This window comes from Salvelinus alpinus, chromosome 25 (assembly GCF_045679555.1).
Source record: "Salvelinus alpinus chromosome 25, SLU_Salpinus.1, whole genome shotgun sequence".
NCBI lineage: Eukaryota > Metazoa > Chordata > Actinopteri > Salmoniformes > Salmonidae > Salvelinus > Salvelinus alpinus.
In genome coordinates, this window is record NC_092110.1 from 583,629 (window position 1) to 596,322 (window position 12,694).

The following is a 12,694-nucleotide window of genomic DNA, read 5'->3' on the forward strand; positions in this document are numbered from 1 at the left end:
GGGGTTACAAAATGGGGGTGTAGGGATTTTTGGGGGGGGTTGACAGCTTTGTTTTAGCTGGTCGTGTGAAACAAGGCGGTACCCTCCTTGACTGGAGCCCGCCTCTTGGCAACAGGTTTTATGAAAGTGCTTCAGCTTCTCTGATTGTTGTGCTTTTTGGAGGAGTAGCCAGTAGACTCGTCTCCTGCTATGGTGTGGCCTCCCAGAATACAAGACATGACCCTTTCATTAGAATTTAAAACTTTTTTTATCCATAGACAATTTTACAAGTTATTCTTTAATACATTTTTTGTCTGTGGTTATAACAAAGATGTCAAGCATTTGAACACAGACCCCACAAAACAAAGCATTCAGTCGATTCATTCAGTATCTTTCACTCACTCACTCGCAGCTCTCCCATTCTGAATAGATAGCAACCACAATCTCTCAGACAAAAATGAAAATACATACATTTACACAGAGGAGTCTCTGTAGATCCATTTAGAACAGATGAGCATCCACACTTCCTCTCACAAGCCAAACCCTGCCCGAGGCAAGTAGCTACAGGAACACAGAACCTGAGACAGGCTTTTGGCATGGCGTCAGGCCCCGAATTAAAAAAGTAACTCTGGGATCAGGTCCCCCCTGTCCATATAATTTTAATCATTATGATCTAGAAGGCATGTAAAAAGCACTACTACTCAGATTCTTTGTAAATACTGGCCCAGTTCTAATTGGCTGGCTCTACAGAGAGACTGGTTGTAATACTGATCTATGTAGTGTACAGTGGACCTCAGGTCTCTCTGAACGTCAGCCCTCATGTGTTGCTGAACTGTGGGCATAGTGACCATACAATCCCTAGATACTGTATAACACACACATACAGCTGAGAGGCAGTCATCCTCTGATGACTAAACAAAGGAAGAAAAACAACAGCCTTCTTTTGATTGGGCCATGTCGCAGCATTTCTGGTACATTTGAGAATAAGTATTTTACAGTTACAGCAAGACACACACGTGCAAACACACACAAAGCATATACATCTGTTTGTTGTACAGACAGGTATAATTCCTAACTTCATATCAGCATTGAAAAGTACCTACAGAAACAAAAAAATACACTGACAACACGAGGCCAGAAAGAAGTGTTCCATATTGTTTTTGTCTACAACTTGACGCCAAAAGATACATTTTAAAATGTCCTAGAGGACCTAGTATGCAGTTTGGAGGATGCCACCATTTTGACTGTCAACACACCTCTATCTGGGTTGCTTCTAGTAATATTATTACAGTCATTTACATTTTGGGTAAATGTCTCGAGTAAAAAAAAGGCACTGCCATTTGTTATTTTAAATATGACTTCCCAGCCTCGTGCATTTCTATAATATAAATTACCATTTTTTTGGGAGCTTTTGAGTTTTTTTCTTAAACATAGGATATTATTTTTTCAAATATATTTGTAAGCCTGCAGTCAATACAGGACATCGGCTTTTTGATAACAAAAACAAAACAAACAGAGCACAGTAAAGCTGTAGAACTTTTGTTACAGTATGGATGCTTCCGAGTTTACAAAAAAAGAAAGAGGCTCGCCATCGAATAATGATGCGATAATTGACTAATGTGCAGAGTGTCTATGACCAACAAAAATGTCAGTTAAAAAAAACCCCATTAAATTAAATAATAATATATTTGGAATATCAAGGTTATCATCTAACTGTTAATACTGCAGTGTGTACAGCGGATCTCTCTCATCCCAGCCACATAGGGGTTGGATGCGCTTTGGAAAATACAAATAAAAAAACATTTTTTGTGTTACACAAGATGAACAGCTTCCGGAGGAGTCAAAGTCCGATCCACTCCTCATCTGGCTACTTCACACACACAGTTGCAGTAATATATCAATGACATTCACAACTCTTCTGTTTACTGCCTCTGCTCCATCGCTCTCTCATAGGCACATGCTGTAGTGTACACTACATTCACACACACATAACCTCATGGGCAGTAGTGAGTGTGTAAGTCCCACCCTAGAATGCGCTACCCTCTGCTCTGCAGTTGTTGCCAGTCTTTTGGATAGGCTACATATATCTTAACCATCCACTGTGATGTCATCACTAGCCATGCAGATGGTGGTTAGCTTGGTAAGCACTGGTTGCCCATTCCCAAAGGGCTATCCCTGGACCTCCGATGCGCATAGCCGAAGTGTAACAAAGTAGTAAAGGGCCTTATCCCACAGAAATAACCCCAGATGACTCTCCATCTCAGTCTATCAAGGGTTACTGTGGCCTGTTCTATTTGGCAATGTTTCAAAAGGGTCGTCGCCCCCTATCCTGTTTGTTCTGCTGGTGGCCACGTTCAGACATTTGGCCAACCAGGATAACAAGCGTTCCCAAACCGTCAGTCAGAAGAAAAAACGAATCCAAACAAGACAGAGTGTCTCTACTCCACTATTAAATATAAAAATGTGCGATTATACTGTAGTTCAAAACCAAAATAACTATGTTAATATTTGAGATGTACTTATGGTCACCAGCCATAGCAAGTTAATACATATGGTACTTTAAATAATACATCTAAATGAATACAATAAATCACCTCTGCAACATTAGATAAAAAAAAGAAGAATAAATTATTTGAATCTGCTAATAGTATCAATTTATATGGCAGTGACAAGTGGATCTAACTACCATGTACTGTATATCCACTGATGCATGTTGCATCAGTGTACCAATACTGTAATGCTGCCACTAAATATTTTCCAAACCATGCCACAAAAGGGTCCATGCCAATTCATGCTTTATGCAATTTTCCTGTTACAGTCCCAGTTAAGGCCTTGCGTTTTTTGTGAGAGCACTTCCTGAAGCAGTGACGTTTGACTGACTATGAAACATCACTACAAGCATCAGTTACATTTTGACAATAACAGGTTAAAGGTTTGACTGGGGTCACCCCTACTTTATGACAAGATGGCTCAGTCTGAGAGCTTCAGTTCAATGCACACTTAGGAGTGGGCTGTAGTTACTTTGGCAGAGGAAGGGGTGTTCTCGTTCTCCATCGCCGAGCAACGGTGCATTTGGCATGAAGCTGGTTTCATCTCACTACAAGTTCACCTCCACAATAAGTCAAGTCCCTTTTTCTGAACTACAAAACTCTTAACCTTTCCTCTCCAAACCACTTGCCTCTCCCCACTGATGAACGTTTATTGCACATACTTGCCATTTCTATTGCTGCACCTATTGGCATTGTTATTGATGGATTAGCTGTAGTAAAATATCACAACACCAAGTGCAGAACAAGAAAACGAGACGCATAAGAATTCAAAAATAAACTAACCCAAAAAGTTGCCCAATAACCCTCACAAAACACCACACCAAATCAGGATGCCCATTCAGGCACAATACATTAGCGTGATCTTCCATGCACAAAACACCCACTTACAGGATGACAGTGATACAGTGGCTAATAACAACAGAGCCTAACTCAGCTCTAAAAGAGGTTATTTTACCATGAACCTACCCTTATAGCATGTCGTGCAGACAACAATAAATCAAGGATAAATATTAAGACAAGAAAAACGAACAAGAAATTGAAGTACAAAAAGCCTAATTCCAAGTGCCTGGCTGTCTAACTGCTTTTGTCCACTAGATGGAGTTAAGTACTAAAAAGAGAGTCATCTCAGGGATTTAAACTAGTTTTAAACCCTTCATGGGTTGATGTTTCTATGCTGCTTGAGGGAAAGGAAACCTCAGCAACCTTCTCGTTTACATCCGCCAAAGCTACTTCCTGATTCTCCTGTCCTCTGTGTACGTCTTTTCTCCTTGATTCAGAACATCTTTGACCATCTCTTACTTCCTAGTAAAATGAGAGCATATAGCATACAACGCTATAGTACCTACCCTGGACTGAAAACACATGTAATCCTCACTCTATTTCACAATGAGACACATTGAAAATACTCCTGACCCACACTGACTAGCCCTAATTAGAGAATAGGTCACACAACATTGTGCACCTGTTAAGGAAACCTCACTCCCAAATCCAGACACAGCCCAAGCAAATTAACAGCATAACCGTTCAATGCATAGTCTGCAGGGACAAAGATGAAAGAATTCTAAAAGATTATATATATTGGCCTGTCTATAACATTTACCTAGAGCTTCACCACAATGCTACTACACAATTTTCCTCTCGTTTCAAATCAAAGTCCCTGCCTCTGACATGGATCCATCATCACTGACGTCCTCTTCTCCTTCTAAATCACTTGGAACAGACCATCCTGTGTCTCCTCACTTTCATTTCCCCTCCCATCTCTTCTCATTTCTCTGTTTTTCCTTCTACACACTTCCACTGCATCCCCCTTTCCTTTTACCGTTCTCATTTTCACACAGCTTGGCTGCTGGTAAGCAAAAGAAAGAAACAAAAAGCAAAAAAACAACGATAAAGTTGGTTGTAAACTATGATAGCTACTGTGGGACGTTAGTCTATTAAGCGACTAGTACGGTAGTATGCTACTATTTTCCCAAAAATTATTTAAAAAAATAAAATATAAGAGATAACATTCATAGCCAAAATTTATAAATGTTTCGGTACCATAGTAGCATCTTATGTAAACAATACATACATGTAAAAAATGTTTTTTTTTCTGTCACCTATACAGAGCATAGGGGACTTTTGAAAAACCTCCTCCCTAAAACTCTCCCAAACAGTGAGATGAATGCCGAAGCTTCTCTCACAATGTGTCCCACTTTGTTTATTTACTTACTTGTCTTGTGTTTGTTTTTGGCTCAGTGAGACGTCATATGGTACGACTGGTAGAAATGCTGACTGGTGCAAACTGGTGTGGGGACTGGGGGCGGAGAAGGGAAGTCTACAGTCTTATAGCATGATATACTACAGTACCCATAATGCACCACTCCCCCTTCAACTGGGCCCAGGGTCTACCAATCGGTTGTTGGCCGATGCTGACCCCCAGCGCTGCTATATCTGCTATATCTCACCCAGCCCAGCAGAGGGCACTCCTCGGGCACTGTTGTGGGTAGTTATACTGGGTGGGAAAAGGAGTCTGCACTGCATTTCTCATCCATCACTGAAGCCCAGGTACTTATGAGTGTGCTGGGGGCATAGTCGTGTTTTGTTGTGATGGTAACATGCCAATGTGCTGCTGCGTTAGTCGTTTGTTAGCAGTTTTTGCGGATTGCCTCGCCGTGGCATGATTTGCAGCCCAGCAACCACCCCGGTTGACCTCTCCCATTGGCTGTGGGGTGTGTGTGTGTGTGGGGGGGGGGTGTGTGTGTGGGAACAGATGTCCCCAGGTCTCCTTCAGGTCCTACTCTCAGATGGTGGATGTGCGGTCGACTCCATCTAGACACACAGAAGGGAGGGACATAGGACAAACCATCAGATAGGAATAAGAATAACAACTGGACAAATACAGACGGAATGTTTCAAAACGAAAAAAACAACTGTTGCATCTGGCTTAGCTGGACAAACAAAGAGGACCCGGGTTATGTCCTAAATGGCACCCTATTCCCTACATAGTGCACTACCTTTGACCGGAGCCCTATGGACTTTAGAAACAAGCTATATAAATCCTATGTATTGTTATTTTGGTATTTGGTATTTTATTGCAAAAGCAGCAGCTACTCTTCCTGGGGTTCACACAAAACATGAAACATAATACAGAACATCAACAGACAAAAACAGCTCAAGGACAGAACGACATAAAAAAATAAATTAAAGGCACACATAGCCTACATATCAATGCATACACACAAACTATCTAGGTTAAATAGGGGAGAGGCGTTGTACCGTGAGGTGTTGCTTTATCTGTTTTTTGAAAACAGGTTTGCTGTTTATTTGAGCAAAATGAGATGGAAGGAAGTTCCATGCAATAAGGGCTCTATATAATACTGTACGCTTTCTTGAATATTTTCTGGATTTGGGGACTGTGAATAGTACCCTGGTGGCATGTCTGGTGGGATAAGTGTGTGTAAGTTGACTATGCAAACTATTTGGGATTTAATGTTTCTTATAAAAAGAAGTGATGCAGTCAGTCTCTCCTCAACTCTTAGCCAAGAGAGACTGGCATGCATAGTATTTATATCAGTCCTCTGATTACAATGAAGAGCAGAACATGCTGTTCTGGGCCAGCTGCAGCTTAACTAGGTCTTTCCTTGCAGCACTGGACCACACGACTAAAACTAGAGCCTGCAGAACTTGCTTTTTGGAGTGTGGTTTCAAAAAAGCAGAGCATCTCTTTATTACGGCCAGACCTCTCCCCATCTTTACAACCATTGACCATGACAGTTTACAATCTAAGGTAACGCCAAGTAATTTAGTCTCCTCAACTTGTTCAACAGCCACACCATTCATTACCAGATTCAGCTGAGGTCTAGAACTTAAGGAATGATTTGTACCAAATACAATGCTCTTAGTTTTAGAGATGTTCAAGACCAGTTTATTACTGGCCACCCATTCCAAAACAGACTGCAACTCTTTGTTAAGGGTTTCAGTGGCTGCATTAGCTGTGGTTGCTGATGCGTATATGGTTGAATCATCAGCATACATGGACACAGAGGGCCTAGAGCGCGGCCCTGCGGTACACCACACTTTACAGGTTTGACATTAGAGGAGCTACCATTAAAGAAAACCCTTTGAGTTATATTAGATAGATGGCTCTAAATCCACAATATGGCAGAGATTGAAAAGCCATAACACAAGTTTTTTCAACACCAGGTTATGGTCAATAATATCAAAGGCTGCACTGAAATCTAACAGTACAGCTCCCACAATCTTCTTATTATCAATTTCTTTCAACCAATCATCAGTCATTTGTGTCAGTGCAGTACATGTCGAGTGCACTTCTCCATAAGCATGCTGAAAGTCTGTTGTTAATTTCAAACACATTTTTGTCCAACAGTTTGCTAAGAGCTGGCAGCAAGCTTTTAGGTCTGCTGTTAGAACCAGTAAAGGCCACTTTACTATTCTTGGGTAGCAGAATTACTTTGTCTTCCCTCCAGGCCTGAGGACAAGACTTTCCTCTAGGCTCAGATTAAAGATATGACAGATAGGAGTGGCTGTAGAGTCAGCTACCATCCTCAGTAGCTTTCCATCTAAGTTGTCAATGCCAGGAGGTTTATCATTATTGATCGATAACAATCAATTTTCCACCTCTCCCTCACGGACTTTACAAAATTCAAACTTGCAATGCTTTTCTTTCATTATTTGTATGTTTGTTGTTGGCATTTCCTGCCTAAGTTTGCCCACTTTGCCAATGAAGTAATCATTAAAATAATTGGCAACATCAAATGGTTTTGTAATTAATAAGCAATCTGATTCGATGAAAGATGGAGTTGAATTTGTCTTTCTGCCCATAATTCCATTTAAACTACTCAAGTTTTTTCCCATAATTCTTTATATCATTGATCTTGGCTTCATAATACAGTTTCTTCTTGTTGAGTTTAGTCACATAATTTCTCAATTTGCAGTAAGTAAGCCAGTCAGATGTACAGCCAGACTTATTAGCCACTCCTTTTGCCCCATCTCTTTCAACCATACAGTTTTTCAATTCCTCATCAATCCATGGAGCCTTAACAGTTCTAACAGGCAGTTTCTTAACAGGTGCATGTTTATCAATACTTGGAAGAAGCAATTTCATAAATTCATTAAGTGCAGCGTCTGGATGCTCCTCATTAATCACATCAGACCAACAAATATTTTTAACATCATCCACATAAGAGTCACTGCAAAATCTTTTGTATGATCTCTTATACACTATTTTAAGGCCCAGCTATTGGAACTTTTGCTTTCCTGGATATAGCCACTACGGATACAGCTTTAGAACAAAGTTCTACAGTATTAGTAAAAATGTGATCGATACATGTGGATGATCTTGTTCCTGTAGTGTTTGTAAACATCCTGGTGGGTTGATTAATAACCTGAACCAGATTACAGGCACTGGTTACAGTGAGAAGCTTTCTCTTGAGCGGACAGCTTGATGAAAACCAGTCAATATTCCGGTCCCCAAGAAAGCAGACCTCTCTGTTTACATTACATTCACTATCAAGCATTTCACACAAACTCAGCAAAAAAAGAAACGTCCTCGCACTGTCAACTGCATTTATTTTCAGCAAACTTAACGTGTAAATATTTGTATGAACATAACAAGATTCAACAACTGAGACATAAACTGAACAAGTTCCACAGATATGTGACTAACAGAAATGAAATAATGTGTCCCTGAACAAAGAGGGGGTCAAAATCAAAAGTAACAGTCAGTATCTGGTGTGGCCACCAGCTGCATTAAGTACTGCAGTGCATCTCCTCATGGACTGCACCAGATTTTCCAGTTCTTGCTGTGAGATGTTACCCCACTCTTCCACCAAGGCACCTGCAAGTTCCCGGACATTTCTGGGGGGGAATGGCCCTCACCCTCCGATCCAACAGGTCCCAGATGTGCTCAATGGGATTGAGATCTGGGCTCTTCGCTGGCCATGGCAGAACACTGACATTCCTGTCTTGCAGGAAATCACGCATAGAACGAGCAGTATGGCTGGTGGCATTGTCATGCTGGAGGGTCATGTCAGGATGAGCCTGCAGGAAGGGTACCACATGAGGGAGGAGGATGTCTTCCCTGTAACGCACAGTGTTGAGATTGCCAGCAATGACAACAAGCTCAGTCCGATGATGCTGTGACACACCGCCCCAGACCATGACGGACACTCCACCTCCAAATTGATCCCGCTCCAGAGTACAGGCCTCGGTGTAACGCTCATTCCTTCGACGATAAACGCAAATCAGACCATCACCCCTGGTGAGACAAAACCATGACTCGTCAGTGAAGAGCACTTTTTGCCAGTCCTGTCTGGTCCTGCGATGGTGGGTTTGTGCCCATAGGCGACGTAGTTGCCGGTGATGTCCGGTGAGGACCTGCCTTACAACAGGCCTACAAGCCCTCAGTCCAGCCTCTCTCAGCCTATTGCAGACAGTCTGAGCACTGATGGAGGGATTGTGCGTTCCTGGTGTAACTCAGGCAGTTGGTGTTGCCATCCTGTACTTGTCCCGCAGGTGTGATGTTCGGATGTACCGATCCTGTGCAGGTGTTGTTACACGTGGTCTGCCACTGCGAGGACGATAACCTGTCCAGTCTCCCTGTAGCGCTGTCTTAGGCATCTCACAGTACGGACATTGCAATTTATTGCCCTGGCCACATCTACAGTCCTCATGCCTCCTTGCAGCATGCCTAAGGCACGTGCACGTTCACGCAGATGAGCAGGGACCCTGGGCATCTTTCCTTTGGTGTTTTTCAGTCAGTAGAAAGGCCTCTTTAGTGTCCTAAGTTTTCATAACTGTGACCTTAATTGCGTACTAAGCTGTTAGTGTCTTAACGACCGTTCCACAGGTGCAAGTTCATTAATTGTTTATGGTTCATTGAACAAGCATGGGAAACAGAGTTTAACCCTTTACAATGAAGATCTGTGAAGTTATTTAGATTTTTACGAATTATCTTTGAAAGACAGGGTCCAGAAAAAGGGATGTTTCTTTTTTTGCTGAGTTTATTATTTAGATACTGACTGTTATCACTTGGTGGCCTATAGCAACACCCCAAAAGAAAAGGCTTTAGATATGCCAAGTGAACCTGCAACCACAACACTTCAATAACACTTGACATAAGATCTTCTCTAAGTATGACGGGGATATGGCTCTGAATATATACAGCAACACCTCCCCCATAAGAATTGATGTCTCTTCTATAGATGTTATATCCTTGTATTGCACTGCTGTATCATCAAATGAATTATCTACGTGAGTCTCAGAAAAGGCGAATATATGTTATCTGATGTTAGCAAGTCATTGATTTCATGAACCTTATTTCTAAGGCTACATATATTATTATGGGCTATTTTCAGCCCTTTCCTGGGTAGCTTAGCGATAGACATAATACTGAAGAGCAAACAAAACAAAAAAAATCTACATTCAGCAGTCCATTAATCAATTGGTGTGTGTCCTGCGGGGTTGAAGCTACGAACTCATAGGCTTGGCTCTCTCATCCCCTCCAGGCTTCTGGGAGGGAGGGTGGACAATGAGCCTGTCCTATGGACCAGGGTGCATTACATACAAGGTGTTTCATAGAACAATTTACTATTATTGGAGTTCCTGTGTGTGGTCGAGGGTCTCATGACATTCCAAATGGCACCCTATTCCCTATATAGTGCAATACCTTTGACCAGAGCTCTATCGGCACTGTTCAAAAGTAGTGGACTATAAATGTAATAGGGTTCCATAAGAGTCTTATGAAGGCCCATGTTAAAAATGCACCAACCTCTAACCCTTACCCCCTGGGGCACTTTCGGAGATCTGGAAAAAGGACTGAAGTAGGCAATTAGCAATATGCGAATAATGCCACCTTTCCCTGTCATAGGCTTGATGAAATGTTCACCATAATGGATATCCAATCCTTTCAGATCTACAGAACTACCTAACAGGGTAACGTCTGGAAGCATGTCAATATTAGGGAAATGACTTGGCAGCTTTCTGTCAAATTGGTTAAAAGAAAAGAGAGTTTGGTCATTTTTAGAGCTGACAGATTTCTATTGGACAGTATTCGATTTGTAAATAAGGGCACGGGGGTATTCCATTCACAATCAGTACTTTCGTTCTAATTTATATTCTGTGGATTCAGTATGTTATAGAGAGAGAGAAAGGAGGGGCAGAGGGGTACAGTAGAGAGGAAGGGTCCAGTCTGGGACTGGCACTCCTCAGCTAACCACCTCTGCTCTGGGCCTGTGTGTGTGTGTGTTTGTCCAACTACACAAAGTGGCGCTTGTCCACCCTAGCTCTGCGCCGAGCACTGAGGGCCACTGTCTCTGCCTCTGTGCTGGCGAGGCCGGGGAGAGAGAAAACAGCCACTTTATTTAAAACTAAACTCCACTTCGCATGGGAATGGTTACTGCGATTATCCATCTCCCTTCCTCTCCCTGTCCACTCCACCCTTCTATCCTCACACTACGCGTGGATTAATTGTGGAGTCACACCCTGGCTACAGCCAAACATGGGCTCAAATACTATTTGAAATATTTCAAATAATTTGAGCAATTGCTTTAGCCTTCCTGGAGGGCCTGTTCTATTGCAGGTTCAATCAAGCACAGCTAAAGCATTTGAAATGATTTCGAATAGTATATGAACCCAGGTCTGGCGACAGGCAAGCCATCATCTTTGGGGAGTTGAGACTCTGGATGTATTCACTGTATGTTGATGGCTTCATTAGTATTACGGTCACATTCTGACAAGACATATGAATGTTCCCGATGACTTGGCAAATGACTCACCCGTAACTTATTTTTTCCTTTAAAACCTCTACAGAATCAGTGGGTCCCCCGCGCGACGGTTGAGCTAACGTAGGCTAATGCGATTAGCATGAGGTTGTAAGTAACAAGAACATTTCCCAGGACATAGACATATCTGATATTTGCAGAAACTTAAATTCTTGTTAATCTAACTGCACTGTCCAATTTACAGTAGTTATTACAGTGAAAGAACAGCATGACGTTGTTTGAGGAGAGTGCACAGTTATGAACGTGAAAAGTTATTAATAAACCAATTAGGCACATTTGGGCAGTCTTGATACAACATTTTTAACAGAAATGCAATGGTTCATTGGTTCAGTCTAAAACTTTGCATACACTGCTGCCATCTAGTGGCCAAAATATAAATTGCCCCTAGATTCCTAAGTCATATATTGGCCTTTCTCTTGCATTTCAAAGATGGTAAAAAAAAAATTTTTAAACACATTTTCTTTCTTTGTATTATCTTTTACCAGATCTAATGTGTTATATTATCCTACATTAATTTAACATTTCCACAAACTTCAAAGTGTTCCCTTTCAAATGGTATCAAGAATATGCATATCCTTGCTTAAGGGCCTAAGCTACAGGCAGTTCGATTTGGGTATGTCATTTTAGGCAAAAATTGAAAAGAGGTTTAACAGTTTCTGGGTAGAGGGAATTCCAAATGTTGACACTCCTTTTGTCTGTTTGTTTGTGCGTGTATAGAGAGAATTCCAAAGTTGACACACCTTTTGTCTGTTTATTTGCGCATGTATACACTGATTATACAAAACATAAAGAACACCTGCTCTTTCTATGACATAGGCTGACCAGGTGAATCCAGGTGAAAGGTATGATCCCTTATTGATGTCACTTGTTAAATCCACTTCAAATCAGTGCAGATGAAGGGAAGCAGACAGGTCAAATAAGGAGTTTTAAGCCTTGAGATTCAGAGGGTGAATAGGCAAGACAAAAGATTTAAGTGCCTTTGCACAAGGTATGGTAGGTAGTAGGTGCCAGGCGTGTTTGTAACAAGAACTGCATCGCTGCTGGATTTTTCATGCTCAACAGTTTACCGTATGTATCAAGAATTGTCCACCACCTAAAGGACATCCAGCCAACTTGACAACTGTGGGAAGCATTGGCCTCATAATGAACCGCATCCCTGTGGAATGCTTTTGACACCTTGTAGAGTCCATCCCCCGACCAATTACGGCTGTTCTGAGGGCAAAGGGTGTGTGTGTGAGAGAGAGAGAGCGAGCGTGCGTACAAGTTTCTTTCTCTGTGCGTGTGCGCACGTGTGATTAAACCAAGTGGTACATTAGATACAGTACTGTGTGCATGTGTGTATTGACTAAGAAGTCCAGTATTAACTGGTGTGTGTGAATTCGT

General features: G+C 41.8%; 1 protein-coding gene across 4 annotated transcripts in view; it reads right to left on the bottom strand.

The window, feature by feature from the left end:
* Nucleotides 1–228: 228 nt before the first annotated feature.
* LOC139553141 (protein Smaug homolog 1-like) overlaps nucleotides 229–12,694 on the bottom strand; it is a 105,823-nt gene continuing 93,357 nt past the window's right edge. For all 4 annotated transcript variants that reach the window (XM_071365105.1, XM_071365103.1, XM_071365104.1 and 1 more), the window contains one exon: nucleotides 229–5,339. In XM_071365105.1, coding sequence (XP_071221206.1) covers nucleotides 5,311–5,339 — 29 coding nt within the window. In that variant the 3' untranslated portion in view covers nucleotides 229–5,310. The remainder of the gene's footprint in view (nucleotides 5,340–12,694) is intronic.